Source organism: Grammomys surdaster, unplaced genomic scaffold, assembly GCF_004785775.1.
Source record: "Grammomys surdaster isolate TR1022 unplaced genomic scaffold, NIH_TR_1.0 128, whole genome shotgun sequence".
NCBI classification, from domain to species: Eukaryota; Metazoa; Chordata; class Mammalia; order Rodentia; family Muridae; genus Grammomys; species Grammomys surdaster.
Window position 1 is genome coordinate 3,988,424 of NW_021604586.1, and position 14,222 is coordinate 4,002,645.

At 50.8% G+C, this 14,222-nt stretch overlaps 1 protein-coding gene across 1 annotated transcript in view; it reads left to right on the plus strand.

The window, feature by feature from the left end:
* Positions 1 to 13,993, plus strand: part of Crispld2 (cysteine rich secretory protein LCCL domain containing 2) — a 58,578-nt gene extending 44,585 nt beyond the window's left edge. The window contains exons 14-15 of the mRNA XM_028752755.1: positions 1,864 to 1,997; positions 11,540 to 13,993. Coding sequence (XP_028608588.1) covers positions 1,864 to 1,997; positions 11,540 to 11,594 — 189 coding nt within the window. The 3' untranslated portion in view covers positions 11,595 to 13,993. The remainder of the gene's footprint in view (positions 1 to 1,863; positions 1,998 to 11,539) is intronic.
* Positions 13,994 to 14,222: the final 229 nt, after the last annotated feature.

Sequence of the window (14,222 nt, forward strand, 5' to 3'; positions counted from 1 at the left end):
ACCCCACCCGGTCAATTAACTCTTTATCCTCTGGATAACCTCAAGAAGCAGGAGGTCTCTAAGGATCCTGAGCTCCCCGTTCCTGATGCTGGAATGTCCACAGGCCGAATTACGTTAGGGTCTCATTGTAGGAGCGAAGAGGCTCTAACTGAAGATGGCTATGGTCAGTCAAATCTGGAGGAAATGGCCACACGTGTTCTCAAATATGGTTTTGGAAGACGGATGTCAACCAGCTGGAAGCAGGCTCTCCCAGGAGTGCCTTGGTCGCAGTTCTGGGAGGCAGCACTCTAGGGTGTGACCATCCAGACACCAACCTCTGGGGACTGTAGGGTACATAGCTCACTCTGCTCTTCAGTGCAGAAAGAGGTCAAGCCACAGAGCCAGTGCCCTGGATGCTACTAGTCTCCCCAGGCCACCTGCATGCTTTGGCTCTTGGCCTATTCAATGCTAGCAATGGCCAGGGGAGTCTTGTGTTCCAGCTCTGAGCCCCTCTCTTTTACAGGACACTGTGATGTCTGTGGGCCACTGGGATAAACCCGGTAATCTGCTGCCCCTACATCCTTAACTTAATCCCATCTGCAAAAGCCCTTCTGCCGTTCACAGGTCTGGGGATTAGGCTGTGGTCATCTCTGGGGACCATTGTTATGATGACCCCGCCCGCTCTCACCCTGGCTTCAGTTGGCGTCCACAAATCTCAAGTGGCTTTGGCAAAGTGACTGACCCCTGTGTGCCCAGCCTGCCGACCTGAGAAATGGTAACAATGACTGCTTCCCACTTCGCTGGATCAAATGGGATAATAGGCCACAGCGGGGACTGAGATCCGGTCAGGGCCAGGATGTGTTCATACTGGGTAGGAGATGGGTCCTCCCTACGCCGGTCAACTTAGCTTCAGTGTGTGCGTCTGAGACCTTTAGAAAGGAGGTGAAGACACGCGTGCATCATCTTCGAGAAAAGACTGCCTCTGGTTTCATGGTGCAGCGAAGATGGAGATCATGGTCTGGGGGTGCAGTTCCGAGGCAGGGCACTTGGCTAGCATGCACAGGCTTCTGGTTTCATGTCCAGCGCACAGGGAGAAAGGGCAGAATCCACAGTCTAAACCACAAGGCTGATAACACCAGAAGAAAGCCCCGTGGACATGGCCAAGGGGTGGCTCCGAAGCTGTCTGCCTTAGATGGACATCAGACATCCCGGTCCTGGGCTGGGACCACTCTGGATGGTCCTGCTTCTAGGTGAAAAGTAACAGATGTGTCCTGCCATCTTCTGTCTCGTGAGCCTCGGACTTGACTCTGAAGTGGCTCACCCTGGTATACACCAGACAGCTGAGAGCATCCACCTGTGTCCACAGTGCCCTGAGTCTGTGCATACCAGCCCGCTTTCTCCTCCTGGGACGTGCTGTGCTCACTCCTACCTTGGGGACCTCTGCACAGTCTCCTCACACTGCCTAGAATGCTCCACTCACAGATGTCCACATGGGTGCAACTGGAACGTCTCCGTCCCTAGTCTGCCCTCAGCTGCTCTAGAGCAGCCCCTTACAGCCAGCTGAGCCGCCACCTCATGACCCGGTTTTATTCCCCTCACAGATCTCGCCTGTGTGTCTGTGTGTTTATTTGTCAGCTCCCTCCTCGACTCCATGGAAGCAGGGTCTTCATTTGGTCCCTGCTAAGTCCCCTAGGGTCAGGCACACAGTGTGACCGCTCTGAAAGGTATTTGTGGGAGGAGAGTGAAATCTGGATGAGTGACAGACTACATTCTCTGAGGGGCGTTTGGAAGCTGAGGTTTCATGGGCTGTTTCCTGGGTTCGGCGTGATCAGCAGCACCAGGACCTGGGTCCTGGCTCTGACACACAGCCTCCTATCCCCACAGACTTCCAGCATTTGTAAGGCCGCTGTGCACGCAGGCGTCCTCGTCGACGAGGTTGGTGGCTATGCGGATGTGATGCCCGTGGACAAAAAGAAGAACTACGTGGGTTCCCTCAGGAACGGGGTGCAGTCGGAGAGGTAGGGCTGGCCCTCGGGCCTGGCAGTTCCTTACTTTTCAAAGCTGGTTTGTTCAGCGTCACCACCGTGTTCTGGTCTATCCTGCTTCGTTCATCCTTTTGCTGGCCTAGCCTGCAATCCTCTTTCCGTTCATCCTTTTGTTTTTCAGGTTTCCCTTTTCTATTTCTGATGCTTGCCTTGTGGAAAATATAGAAATAGTAGATATTTCCAGGTCCTAGCATCTGCTAGGAAAACTGCTGTGCACTTTTTTTTTTTTTTTTTTTTTTGGCATATAGGCTTCTACCTCTTATTCCCCAGGTGTGCACATGTGTGTGCATGTGTGTATATGTCTATGCCTGTGCATACATACATGTGTGTCTATGTGCACACATGTGCATGCATACATGTGTGTCTATGTGCACACACATCCATACATGCATGTGTGTATGTGTGCACACATGTACATGCATATGTGCGTGTATCCACACATATGTACATGCATATGTGTGTCCAAGTATGTGTTAGTGTGTGTATATGTGTGTGTGTGTGCATTTATTCCATAGGAGATAGCGAACCAGGCTCTAACAGCTCTGAAAGCTGCACACACACTTAGAAATGGCCTCTGACAATATAGTCTTAAACGCTGTATGGAAATGCAGAACCCTGCGGACTTTCTCCGTCTCCACCTGCCTATACTTTGGACGCCTGTCACCTCAGCCTAGTGGCTAGTCTTGCTAAGTTGTTTTTATCTCCATGAAGTGAGCACAGCAGGACCAAGGGATGGTGACACCCACTCCTCTCTGCAGCTGAAGCTGTGTTTGGTATTTCTGCCAGCTTCCCTGACCTCATGGGATGGATGTCAAGTCATTGAGACAGGGCCTGGTGGTGACAGGCAGGAAGTAAGGGCCTTGCTGACAGCTCTGGGGTTTTTCTTATGCAATCACAGGGCTAACTTCCTGCCCCTGCTGTATCTGTCGGCTGCAGTTTGGGGTGGTGTTGGGTGCATATGGCTCTGGGCATTTACCACTATCTAGGGCCATTCATACTTTGAGGCCTAAACCACAGTGATGAGCACCCTTCTTGTGGGACATTGGCACATACTACAGGTGTACTCTCAGATTCCCCAGCTGACCTCTGAGGCCTTAGTATGACTTTCTAGAATGTTCTTCAGGACAGCTTCTGGTCCGGGCCCCTAGGCTATTTGATTCATGTGACCCTATTCTGTGGAAATGAATTGCAAAGACCCATTTCCCTCGTGGTTTCCTCCTGAGGGCACACACTTGAGAGAAGGCCCTGCTCCCTCTACCCTCCAGCCTTGGCCTATAAGGTGTGAGAAATTGCCAGGAGACCTCTATCCTGCAGATAGAGTTGAGGGCCTAACTCACACTGGTACACTCTGGCTGCCATGGCCTTTCTTTCTCATGATTCTGGAGGCCACAGAGGTATGAGCTTGTGAGACTGTGGGCACTGCTTTCTTGTGTCCTCAGATATCCGAGGTCTGTCTCTCTCCTAGGCTGTGTGATGGGTCTAGTGAATCCTGTAAGTTTCAGGAGCTTCCTAAGCCTTGTGAGGCTCATTCCTGCCCCCCAGGAGGCAAAGTTGTGATTGGGAATCAAAAGCTACAGCAGAGTGGCTTCTACAAAGTGGATGATGGGGTCCAGCAACCCTGGCTGCTTTCTGCAGCTATTCTAAACCCTGAAAAAAATGGGTCCTTTTTACAGGACTAGGTGGCTTCACTTCTAGAGCCATATGAACTGAGTTTCAGAGGGGCTTGAAGCCCTCATACACATTCCCTTCTCCTGGCACAGCAAGCTAGTAAGTCCATTCTCATTCCTGTGGCCTCCTCCACATGCGAGGCCCTCATTTTCCCAGGCACTGGATCTATCAAGGAGCGTGAAGCTGGACCTCTCTCCTGTGGTGTGGGTCTGGCCACCTGGTAGGGTCAGACAGAAGTGAGACCCAGGCAAGAGCAGGTCACTGTTGTCAAAAATACAGGAAGCTTGGGTCTTCCTTGGCCACAAGGCTCCAGCAGAAAGGTTTTGGGGCATAGCAGACATGTTTGTGCCTTCCTCAGGCATTCTTGATGCTCGAAATGATGTGACTGGGAAGCCTTGGTAGCCTGTCCCAGTGACCTGCAGGAGCTGGTTTCAGAGTGAGAGGTTGGGTCTGTTTCCAGTAGCTGCTGTGACCCTGGAGGGGTTAGAGATGGCCCCAGTGGTCATTAAGGTATAGGATGTTCTGTGGCCAGTCTTTTCTTTTCCAAATAGCACTTTATTTCTAATTAAAATATTTTTTATTTTTATCTTTACATTTAGTGTGTGTGTGTGTGTGTGTGGTGTGGTGTGTGTGGTGTGTGTAGTATGTGTGTGTAGTGTGGTGTGTGTGTGAGCGTGTGTGCGTGTGTGAGTGTGTGTGTGGTATGTGTGTGGGGTGTGTGGGTGTGTGGGTGTGTTTACTCATGTTCCATAGCAGCATGAAAAGGTCAGAGGGCAACTTGCAAGAAACAGTTCTCTCCCCGGGCAGTGGTGGCGCACACCTTTAATCCCAGCACTTGGGAGGCAGAGGCAGGCAGATTTCTGAGTTCGAGGCCAGCTTGGTCTACAAAGTGAGTTCCAGGACAGCCAGGGCTACACAGAGAAACTCTGTCTCAAAAAAACAAAAAAACATAAAAACAAAAAGAATCAGTTCTCTCCTCCACTGTGTGGGTCCAAGGGTTTGGAACTCACATTGTCAGTCTTGGCAGCAAGCCCCTTTATCTGCTGAGCCATCCCACTGGCCCCTGTTATTTTCATTTTGTTCATTTGAGATAGGGTCACATGTAAAACCAGGATGGCCTCCAACTCACTGTGTGGCTGAGGATGCCTTGAACTTCTAATCTCCCTGCCCTACTTCCCAAGTTCTGGGATTCTTAGGCCCATGGTACCACTCCTCGATGGGCTAACGGCATTTTAAATCCTCAGTGGCATGGGCTACTGCCCACACTGGCTGATGTGACAGCTTTGATTTCACAATGGTCTTCTTGGGGAAGGAGGTTTCCTGGAAGTTGTGAAAGGTGGGTGTGAGGAGTGAGTCTCCAGGACAGCCTGTTCTCTCCCAGACTTGCGGCTGACCCTGGTTAAGCAGCACCCTCACAGAGAACAAGCACCAGGATAGATGTCTGCCAGCTTGGGCTCTTCCTAAACCGGGGTGATGGGGCATTCCTGGTCACTTGCCCTGAACAGTAAACCGTCAGCAGGGGGTGTGTTCAGACAGGCTTTTGCCTGACTGTGGAATTGTTTAGTCAACAGTATGAGCAACTCTGACCTGGGCTGAGGAAGGGCATGGGTAACAGAGACACTCTCCACCTGAGGGTCAACAGACACACTGTGAGCGCCACGGGCCCGGCAGCCCTAGTAGCCACTGTAAAAAGTGAAGATATGTTTGCTCGCATTTGGTTTTAAGCCCAGTGCTTCAGAAGTCTCTCAGGAGAGAGTGCTTGGGCAGACCTGGATTTTCTAAAGTACAAAATGAGGCTGAGAGAGAGGGATGCAAGCGGGGCCTGCTTGGGGTTGTTTTGTTTTGGTTTGGTTTTTGGATTTGTTTTTGTTCTTTTTGAACAAAATAGTGAAGCAGGACCTCACTATTCATTTTTTAAAAGCCCAAGCTGACCCAGAGATTGTGATCCTCCTGCCTCAGGCTCTTAAGTGTAGACTGATAGTCTCTATCAGTACCAGGGGTGAGACTTGGTCGAGCAGGGCTGCACACACATATCTGCCTAGGGGGAGAACATGTGTGTGCATAGAGACAGTACCGGCTTCCCTCATCCTTTTCTCTCCCTTCCTACACTGGATCGAACTCAGGGTCTCACCGTGCTAGGCCAACACTCTCACTCCTGATCCACATTTCCAACCCCTCTTTTTTGCATTTTATTTTTGGGACAGTTTCTCCCTTCATTTCATGGGCTGAACTTGAATACATTTTGTAGCCCAGATAGAGCTTGAACCAAGGATTGTACAGCCTCAGCCTCCTGAGCTGCTGGGAAGACAGGCCTCCACAGCAGGCCCAACTTCAGTATCTCTTAGCAATGAGAAGACAACAACCTCTTCTTTCCAAGACCAGAGTCATGGACTCATCTGTGTCCCAGGATTCCATGACTCTCCGAGGCCAGCTGCCAACCTGTGTCGGCACAGGTCGTGCTGCTCCAGAAGCTGCTGTCCTCTCTCTCACTCCAGGCTGTGCTGGAAGGTTCCAAATGGCAAGAGATCTTCCTCTCAGATGCAAGCTCCACTAGGCTGCCCTGCCTGCCTTGTGGAAGTCTGATTCCAGGGGCCTCTGCAGAGGCCTAGGCCAGCTGTGCCCTGGCCTTCAAGAAGGCCTCCCTTCCCCCTTCCTCTCTTGTCCTTCATAGGATTTGAGAGGCTTTTAAGAGGTAGTAAAAATAGTGTGTGTGTATGTGTGTCCACGGAGTGTGTGTGTACCATGTAGTGTGTGTCCATGAAGTGTATGTATGCATATGCTGTGAAGTGTATGTATTACAGACTGCATGTGTCCATGGAGCATGTATTTGTATACCATGGATTCTATGTGTGTGTGTATCACAGAATATGTTTGTCTGTGGAGTATGTTTGTATGTGTGTGTACGGTGGTATACTTGTGCCACAGAGTGTGCATGTGTACTACAGTATGTGTGTACCACAGTGTGTGTGTATGCCCGTACAGTGTGTGTACCATAGAGTATGTGTGTGTTCTTGGAGGTGTGTGTGTGTGTGTGTGCCATGGTGTGTGTGTATGTGTCCATGGATGACTGTGTGTGTGTGTGTGTGTGCGCGTGTGTGTATGTGGTGTGTATGTGTGAGTGTGTATTGTGTGTATGTGTGGTGTGTGTGTTGTATGTGTGTTGTGGTGTGTGTGCGTCTGTGTGTGTGTGGTGTGTATGTGTGAGTGTGTGATGTGTGTATGTGTATGTGTGGTGTGTGTGTATGTGTGGTATGTATGAGTGTATGGTGTGTGTGTGCGTGTGTGTGATGTGTGTTTATGTATGTGTGTGTGGTGTGTATGGTGTATGTGTGGTGTGTGTATTGTGTGTGTGTATGTGTGGTGTGTGTGTATGTGTGTTGTAGGTGTGTGTGGTGTGTGTATTGTGTGTGTGTATGTGTGGTGTGTGTATATGTGTGTTGTGGTGTGTGTGTGTGTGTGTTCAGAAGACAGATGTAGGGAGTCAGTTCTCTCCTTCCACCTTGTTGAGGCAGGGTCTCATTCTTTCCACTGAGCTGAGTACTGCAGACTGGCTGGCGTGAGCTATCTGAAAATTTCTGTCTCTGTCTTCCATCTAGCTGTGGGGATCCAGGGAATACAGACGAATTCCGGCACATTGGCCTCTTGCTTGGGTTCCGGGGTTCTTCCTCAGCCTGTCAGACTGTACAGCTAGCTCTCTCACCTGCTGAGCCATCTGCTGGGCCCTGGTGGTAAAAAAAAAAAAAAATTTTTTTTTTTTAATGTTTTAGACAGGGTCTCACTGTAACAGCTTTGGCTGGCCTAGAACTCCCTGCACAGACCAAGCTGGCCTCATAACCAGGAATCTGCCCACCTCTGCCTCCTGGGTGCTAGGATTAAAAGGGTGTGCCACCATGCCCAGCTCGCACTTGATTTTGAGAGGGGTCTGCACTGGCGGCAGGGGCGAGCACTCTGGGATGTTTCGCCATACTGCCTGGGTGGCTCATGGCACTCTCGCCCCGAGCACCCGCTGCTTGCTTACCGAGACGGCGGCATACCCAGCCGCTTCCTTCCCCATCCATGTTTCTGAACTAAACAGATGCAGAACATCCTTGTGCAATCCCACACACTCCCAGCAGGTCCCTCAGGTAACTTCCTTTTAGAGAATGGCCACAGCCACCACCATGCCCGATTCAAATCTGCACCTGTCTCCTGCTGAGCCCTTCCCACCAACGGCTTCCTGCTGTGCTAGGAAGAAAAGCCACCTGCCAGTGCCCAAACCCACCTCTCCACCTCACAGTGTCCTCCCCTGGCACAACTCCACTGTGTTTCCACCTCATGGTCTTTCCCTGTTTTGGAACATGTGGAGGCCATTTCTACCCCAGGGCCTTTGCACTTGCTGACCTCTGACTCTCAGCCTTCCCAGCTCCCCTGTGTACCTGTGACTGATCCTTTCTGCCATTCAGATCTAATGACAAGTGATGTCCCCTGGCTGGCATCCTTCTCCCTACAGACACTGCCGTCCTCCATGCCCGGCCTGCCTGTTTCTTTCCCACGTCGTTACTCTGTGTGGTTTCCTTGCATATGTCTGTCTGGTATAAGCTCCTTGGAGGCCAGAATCCATCTGTTTTGTTACCATGCCCCACAACGTACTGAACCTGGAGCCTAGCTTGTCACTAGGTCTGCAGTGAACAGTAGCTGAATGGTAGACCAACTGTTGACTCCAGCAAGTCATCTGGAACCAAGCTGAGAGACTTCTGATGCCTTTTTTTTTTTTTATCAAATTCTTTAATACCCTTCATGGAAGCTGATCATCCCAAGGGCTCAGCCGATGGCTAGGCAGGTAAAGTACGCACAGCAAGCATGGGGCCCTGAGTTCAGATCCCTAGCACCCTGATAAAGCTGGGCGTGACGGTGTGTGTTATAAAGAAGGTGGAGAGAGGTCTATCCTGAAGGCTTGCCTGTCACCCAGCCTAGCCAAAGGGCTAACTCCAGCTTCATTGAGAAATCCTGTCTCATGAGAGAGATTCCTGATGACTTGTGGTTCATGCTCACCCTCGACTCCCCCATAATGTCATACAAACAACCTCAAAGTGCTTCATCTATGCTTTCTCCCGATACTTGTGGGGGTCACGACCTGACCATAAAGAGCATCTGAGGGCCGGGTTTGTGAAAGGCAGGGGTAGGGAGAGATGACTTTATGATTTTTTACACCCTACAAACCTTCCTCAGACACACACAACGTGTGCCCGACCTGCGCCTTAAGCTTAGTGTTGTGGCTTCAGGAAGGGAAGAACAGAGGGACCAGCATTCACATGGGCCCCTCTCCTGGACTCCCTGCTACAAGGTGTGTAGACACTACCCTGAAGTGTTCCGTAGTACCAGCAAGATGTTGGGTGCCCCAGCCAGGATCTTCCAGCCTGGTTGGCAGCCCCAGACCTCCCTTGCCAGGATCGCGTGTGCCAGCACCCAGCAGCCCGCCAGAACTCTTTCCAGTTCCCTTTTCCCACGTGGCTTGCTCACGTGTGGGGCAGTCAGGGAACACGTGGCCCTGGGTGGTTCTCCTGGCTACTCAGTGGACAGAGCCCTGGGAACTCTTCAGCCTGAAACCCAAGGGGCAGAAGACACTTTCTAGAAACCAGCCCAGCTGCTGGGTGAGCCTCCTGGGTGAGCAGCTGCCCCTCTCCCTCTGCTTGGCTTTGGCAGCCCCTGTGAATATCCCACCATGCCCTGGTCTTACACCTCTGTCTCGCACCATGTCGCTGAATATGTCTATCTGATACGTTTTCCCAGGGTTCAACCCCAGGGTAGCCAAGAGCGTGAGGCTGCCACGGGGAAGGCAGAAAAACAAGCAGGAATTCCAAGCAGCTGTTCCCACAGGACTGTAGCTCTCTGGGCCGCCCAGAGCCTGGCCAGCTGTCAGGCCCAGGAGTTTGGTCCAATCTGGGTTCTCCTGTTCCCAGCGGAGACCCTGCAGGAAACGGCATGGATAAATTGTGGCCAGGCTGCTCAGGCATCGTCATAAGATGCAGTGTGCGTGCTGTAACTGGGGACATGCTCTCCCACTGAGACCAGGACCTCGCAGAGTAACAGGCCACCCTGCACACCTCCTGCAGGAGGTACCAATTAGCACGATGTTTACGAGAAACGTTTTGGCTGCTGTCAAACTCTCAGATGCACCCAGGCCTTTAATTTAATGTTGTTATTATGATTGTTTTTGTGTGATGCTCAGGATGGAACCTAGAGCCTTGTGCTAAGTAAGCACCCGCCAGGAACTATATTGCCACATCCCCAGGACGAATGCCTTCTTTACCCCTTGAAGACAGAATCTTGCTGTGTAGCCCATGCTAGGCTGGAATTCACAATCCTTATGCCTCAGCCTCCCAATTGTGCTGCCACACTCGGCTCATTCCCGGACTCCGATCCCATAATTCCAATCTCAGTGGCTTCAGGTGTCACAAATGGGTGTATGAAGCTTCCAGACAGTGTTGGCCTTGTCTGCCAATGAAATGACTAGAAAGAACTCTAGATCCCAGATAAATATAACGTAAGCCTAGCAGGGTTTCCTGCAGCTGAGGAAACAGAGTAAGAACATTCTAGCAAGGTATGGTGGCCCATGCTTGCAACCCTAGTACACAGGAGGCTGAGGTAGGAGGATGCCAACAGGTTTGAGGCCAACCTAGGCTACACAGCCAGACCCCTGTCTCCAAAAACAAATAAACAAAAATAGAATTCCATGTTTTGTTATAAAGTGAAGAAAGCAAGAGTCAGATCACTGTGTGTGTGTGTGTTAGTGTGTGTGTGTGTTAGTGTGTGTGTTAGTGTGTGTGTGAGTGTATATGTGTATGTTTGTATGTGAGTATATATGTATGTGAGTGTGCCTGTGTGTTATGTGTTTGTGTGTATATGAGAGTGTTTGTGAGTGTGCCTGTGTTATGTGTTTGTGTGTGTATGAGAGTGTTTGTGAGTGTGCCTGTGTGTTATGTGTTTGTGTGTATATGAGGGTGTTTGTGAGTGTATATGTGTGTTTGCGTGTGTATATGAGTGTATATGTGTGTGTTAGTGTGTGTGTGTGAGTATATATGTGTATGTTTGTATGTAAGTATATATGTATGTGAGTGTGCCTGTGTGTTATGTGTTTGTGTGTGTATGAGTGTATATGTGTGTGTATATGTGTATGTGTGAGTGTATATGTGTGTGAGTGTATATGTGTATATGTGTGTGAGTGTATATGTGTATTTGTGTGTGAGTATATATGTATGTTTGTGTGTGTGAATACATGTGTGTGCTTGCATGTGGGCACATGGCCTGTGTATGAACTCTTACAACTCAACATTAAGATAACCCAGCTGGAGACTTTGAAGATGAGACTGGGCTATAGCTTGGTGGCAGACTGCCTGCCTGACACGCACGAGGCCTGAGGTTCTGTCCCCTCCACCACATTAAAAAGACCAACAAAGGGCCAGAAGGACTTGACCCCCGTCAGAAGAGTGTAGTTTTGATTAACCATTGTCTCTCTTGATTCCTCGCTGTCTGTGTTTCTCCCCTGTTTGTACCGACAGTAACGATAACCTTGCCTTAGAAAGGATAGCGGACCCACGACAGTAGATTTGGGTAGCATTGGGGTGTGTGTTCCCTTCATGCCGTCCCTTAAATCATCTGTCAAACAGATGTCTGAGACAGGTGTCAGCAGAAACCCAGAAAGTCACTCCGTAACCTCAGCCTGGGCTCACGAGGCAGTTTCCTGTCGGTGCTAGTGGGCTCGTCCAGCTGGGTGTGACTTCTGTGGGCTCTGACCTTACCACATTGGCCCTATCGGCCATTCCTCTGCCCACAACTCTTGTAACTTCCTTCTCCCTCTTCTCTTGCAGCCTGACCACTCCTCAGAACGGAAACGCCTTCCGGATCTTCGCCGTCAGGCAGTGAATTTGGCGACCTGGGGAGAAGGGGTGTCATCTACTGGGATTTGGGGTCCTGCTTTTAATCTGTACTTTGTCCTTTGGGGGTGGGGGGTTACGGAGAATCAGGAATCTTCCTTTTGGTGTCATTGAATGTCCTGGGCCTCCATGGCCTTTGGTGAGAGTGATAGAGCACCTTCCCTTCATGAGCAGCGTGCCATGGAGTCTCTTGGCTGGACAACCAGTGCCCAGACTGGGCAGGGTCTTCTGGCCCCCATCTGGCGGCTCACCTCCTCTCAGGAGCTGCTCACTGAGACACTCCTTGCCACGTTTTCTTTGATGGTGGAGGGGGAAGGCTTTCAAATCCTCGAGGATACAGGTTTGAGATTCGTCGTGAATGGGGCTCTTGTCTGGATGACAAGAGTTGATAGCCCTATAAGGTTACAGTCTGTCCCACCAACAGAGAAATAGAGACTGTGTTTGCTGGTCATACAGATGGGCTACAGGGAGAAGCCCTGGGCAAAACCTGGGCTCTGCCCTGGTGGTATCCACGTTCGTGTCCCCAGCCCTCTTGGCAGTCACGTGCTTTTATGTCCAGCAGAGCTGGTCTATTTAAAGTTGGCAGCACTCCAGAGATTTACCTTGTTTTTGTCCTTGTCTGTGTGGCCTGTTCTCACATGACCTTTGGTCTCATGGAGGACCAATGCACCAGGAACCTTCCTCACCGTTCTGTGACCCTGTGGCTTCTGCCCCACCTCAGGCAGCTCTAGGCACCCCCTCTGGGGTTTGGCTTTGCAGGAGGCTCCAGGTCTTAGATGTCTGCTCTCTCCATAGAACAAGGGCTGTCTCACGGCTGCCGTCAGAGTGGCAACTCAGCGTCCAGTTCCCCCTGGTTTGGGTGACCTACTTTTCAGCTGTGGGAGGAATGGTTCTCTGGCACATTCCTCGTGGGGGTTACTGGAGTGGCCTGTGGTTGTAAAACCGCCCATGACACACCAGCCACCAGAAAGAGGGGCCGGGACACACAGGAAGAACCCCTCAGCGCTTGCCAGCGTCCCCGGGCTCCAAGAGTGTGGTGAGCCCTGGCTTCTGTCACTTCGGATCCTGATCCAAACCCACTGTAAAATGAAACATGCTTCTGTAAACAGCTTACCCTAAAGAAGGTGGAATCCCACCCCAGTCCTGAGGATGAGGCAGATTTGCCTGTGAGCGCTGACCTCAGACAGGGTTTCATGCTCCAGCCAAATAGTTCTTAGACGCAGAAGGGGGTGGACAGGGATGGTGGCTTGGTGGTTAACAGCTCTTGTTGTTCTGCCAGAGGACCTGAGCTCAGTTCCCACCTCTCATGGGCTGTTCACACCCACCTTTAACTAACTCTAGGACATCTATGGTCTCCACAGGCACCACACACATCCATTTGAGCAAAGTACAAATGGTTCTTTAAAAAAAAAAAAACGGAAGGGAGTCTGAACAAAGCCCTCCCTCCCCCTCCCCGCCCCCCAGGGAGCCACTATGTAGTCCAGGCTGGCCTTGACTTATTACATAGCCCAGGCTGGCCTCCTGAGTGTTAAGATAGCTTTCCCCAGATCCATCCCTTCCGGGGAGTTTATGAAAAGCACACAACCTTGAAGTAGCTCTAGCTAGCCGTTCACTGGGCTGTTTCTGCCTCGTGGGTGTGGGTGTGGTGTCTTTGAAGGCATAAACTCTTCCACTCCAGATGTTGGAACACATCTGCTCAGCCTGTGGAAGGGGACTTCTGGTTGCTACCAAACATCTGGGAAACTTCCCGATGCAAGGAGGGCTGTGGGACCCTTTAGCCAGCCCAAAGGGCAAGGTTGAGATGGTAAGGAAAATCATAAGCCCCCTGGGCTTCTAGAATGAGCAAGCAATCCCATCTCCAGGGAACTTGCTGTGTGAGTCCGTCCTGAGGTCCTCGGTGCTCCCTGGCTGCCCTTCCACCAGGCACAGAGACCTCACTCAGAGCCTGGCTTAGCAGCCTCGGTCATCTTCATCAATAGTTTGAAACTGGAAGCCCTTCACTGTGGAAAGCAAGGAAACAAAACCACAAATGACAAGCCCTTACGTCAGAGCCCTTCTGACCCCGTGTGTCCATCAGCTCTCCCAAGTTTAAAGTGACCACGCCCACAGCAGCTGCATTCCCTACTCCGTCCTGCGTCCTGCGTCTGGTGATAGTTTCCATTTGCTTCCGAGCTGTGCCCGGTCTGTTCAGAGGGGTGTGCCAACTCTCCATGATCTGTAGGCTCTCTCGGCCCGCAGTTTACTGTGTGCTTTTTTTTCTATGAAAAATGATATATTTTACAACTTCCTATGTACAAAAGTTTATTGTAAGTTTTTGTGCTTCGCATGAATAGGGCCACACTGGTTGTTGCAACGGTTTCAATAAAAACGGTATTGATTTCTAACACATCCTGGTAGCACATCTTTTCTTCTTTCTTTTCTAGATATGTCATTTGTGAACTCGTTTGCCTCGTCCCCACAAGCTCCAAGCAGTTGGGAGGCCCAGGTGGCCTTGTGAGGGACCTCAGAGACATTCCTAGGAAGTATGGTCAAGAGACTAGTGACTTAAGGAAGTATAGGCTCTGTTACGCAAAGCGAGGATGATGAGATGCTCTGGTCCCCAGAAGCCCAAAGACTG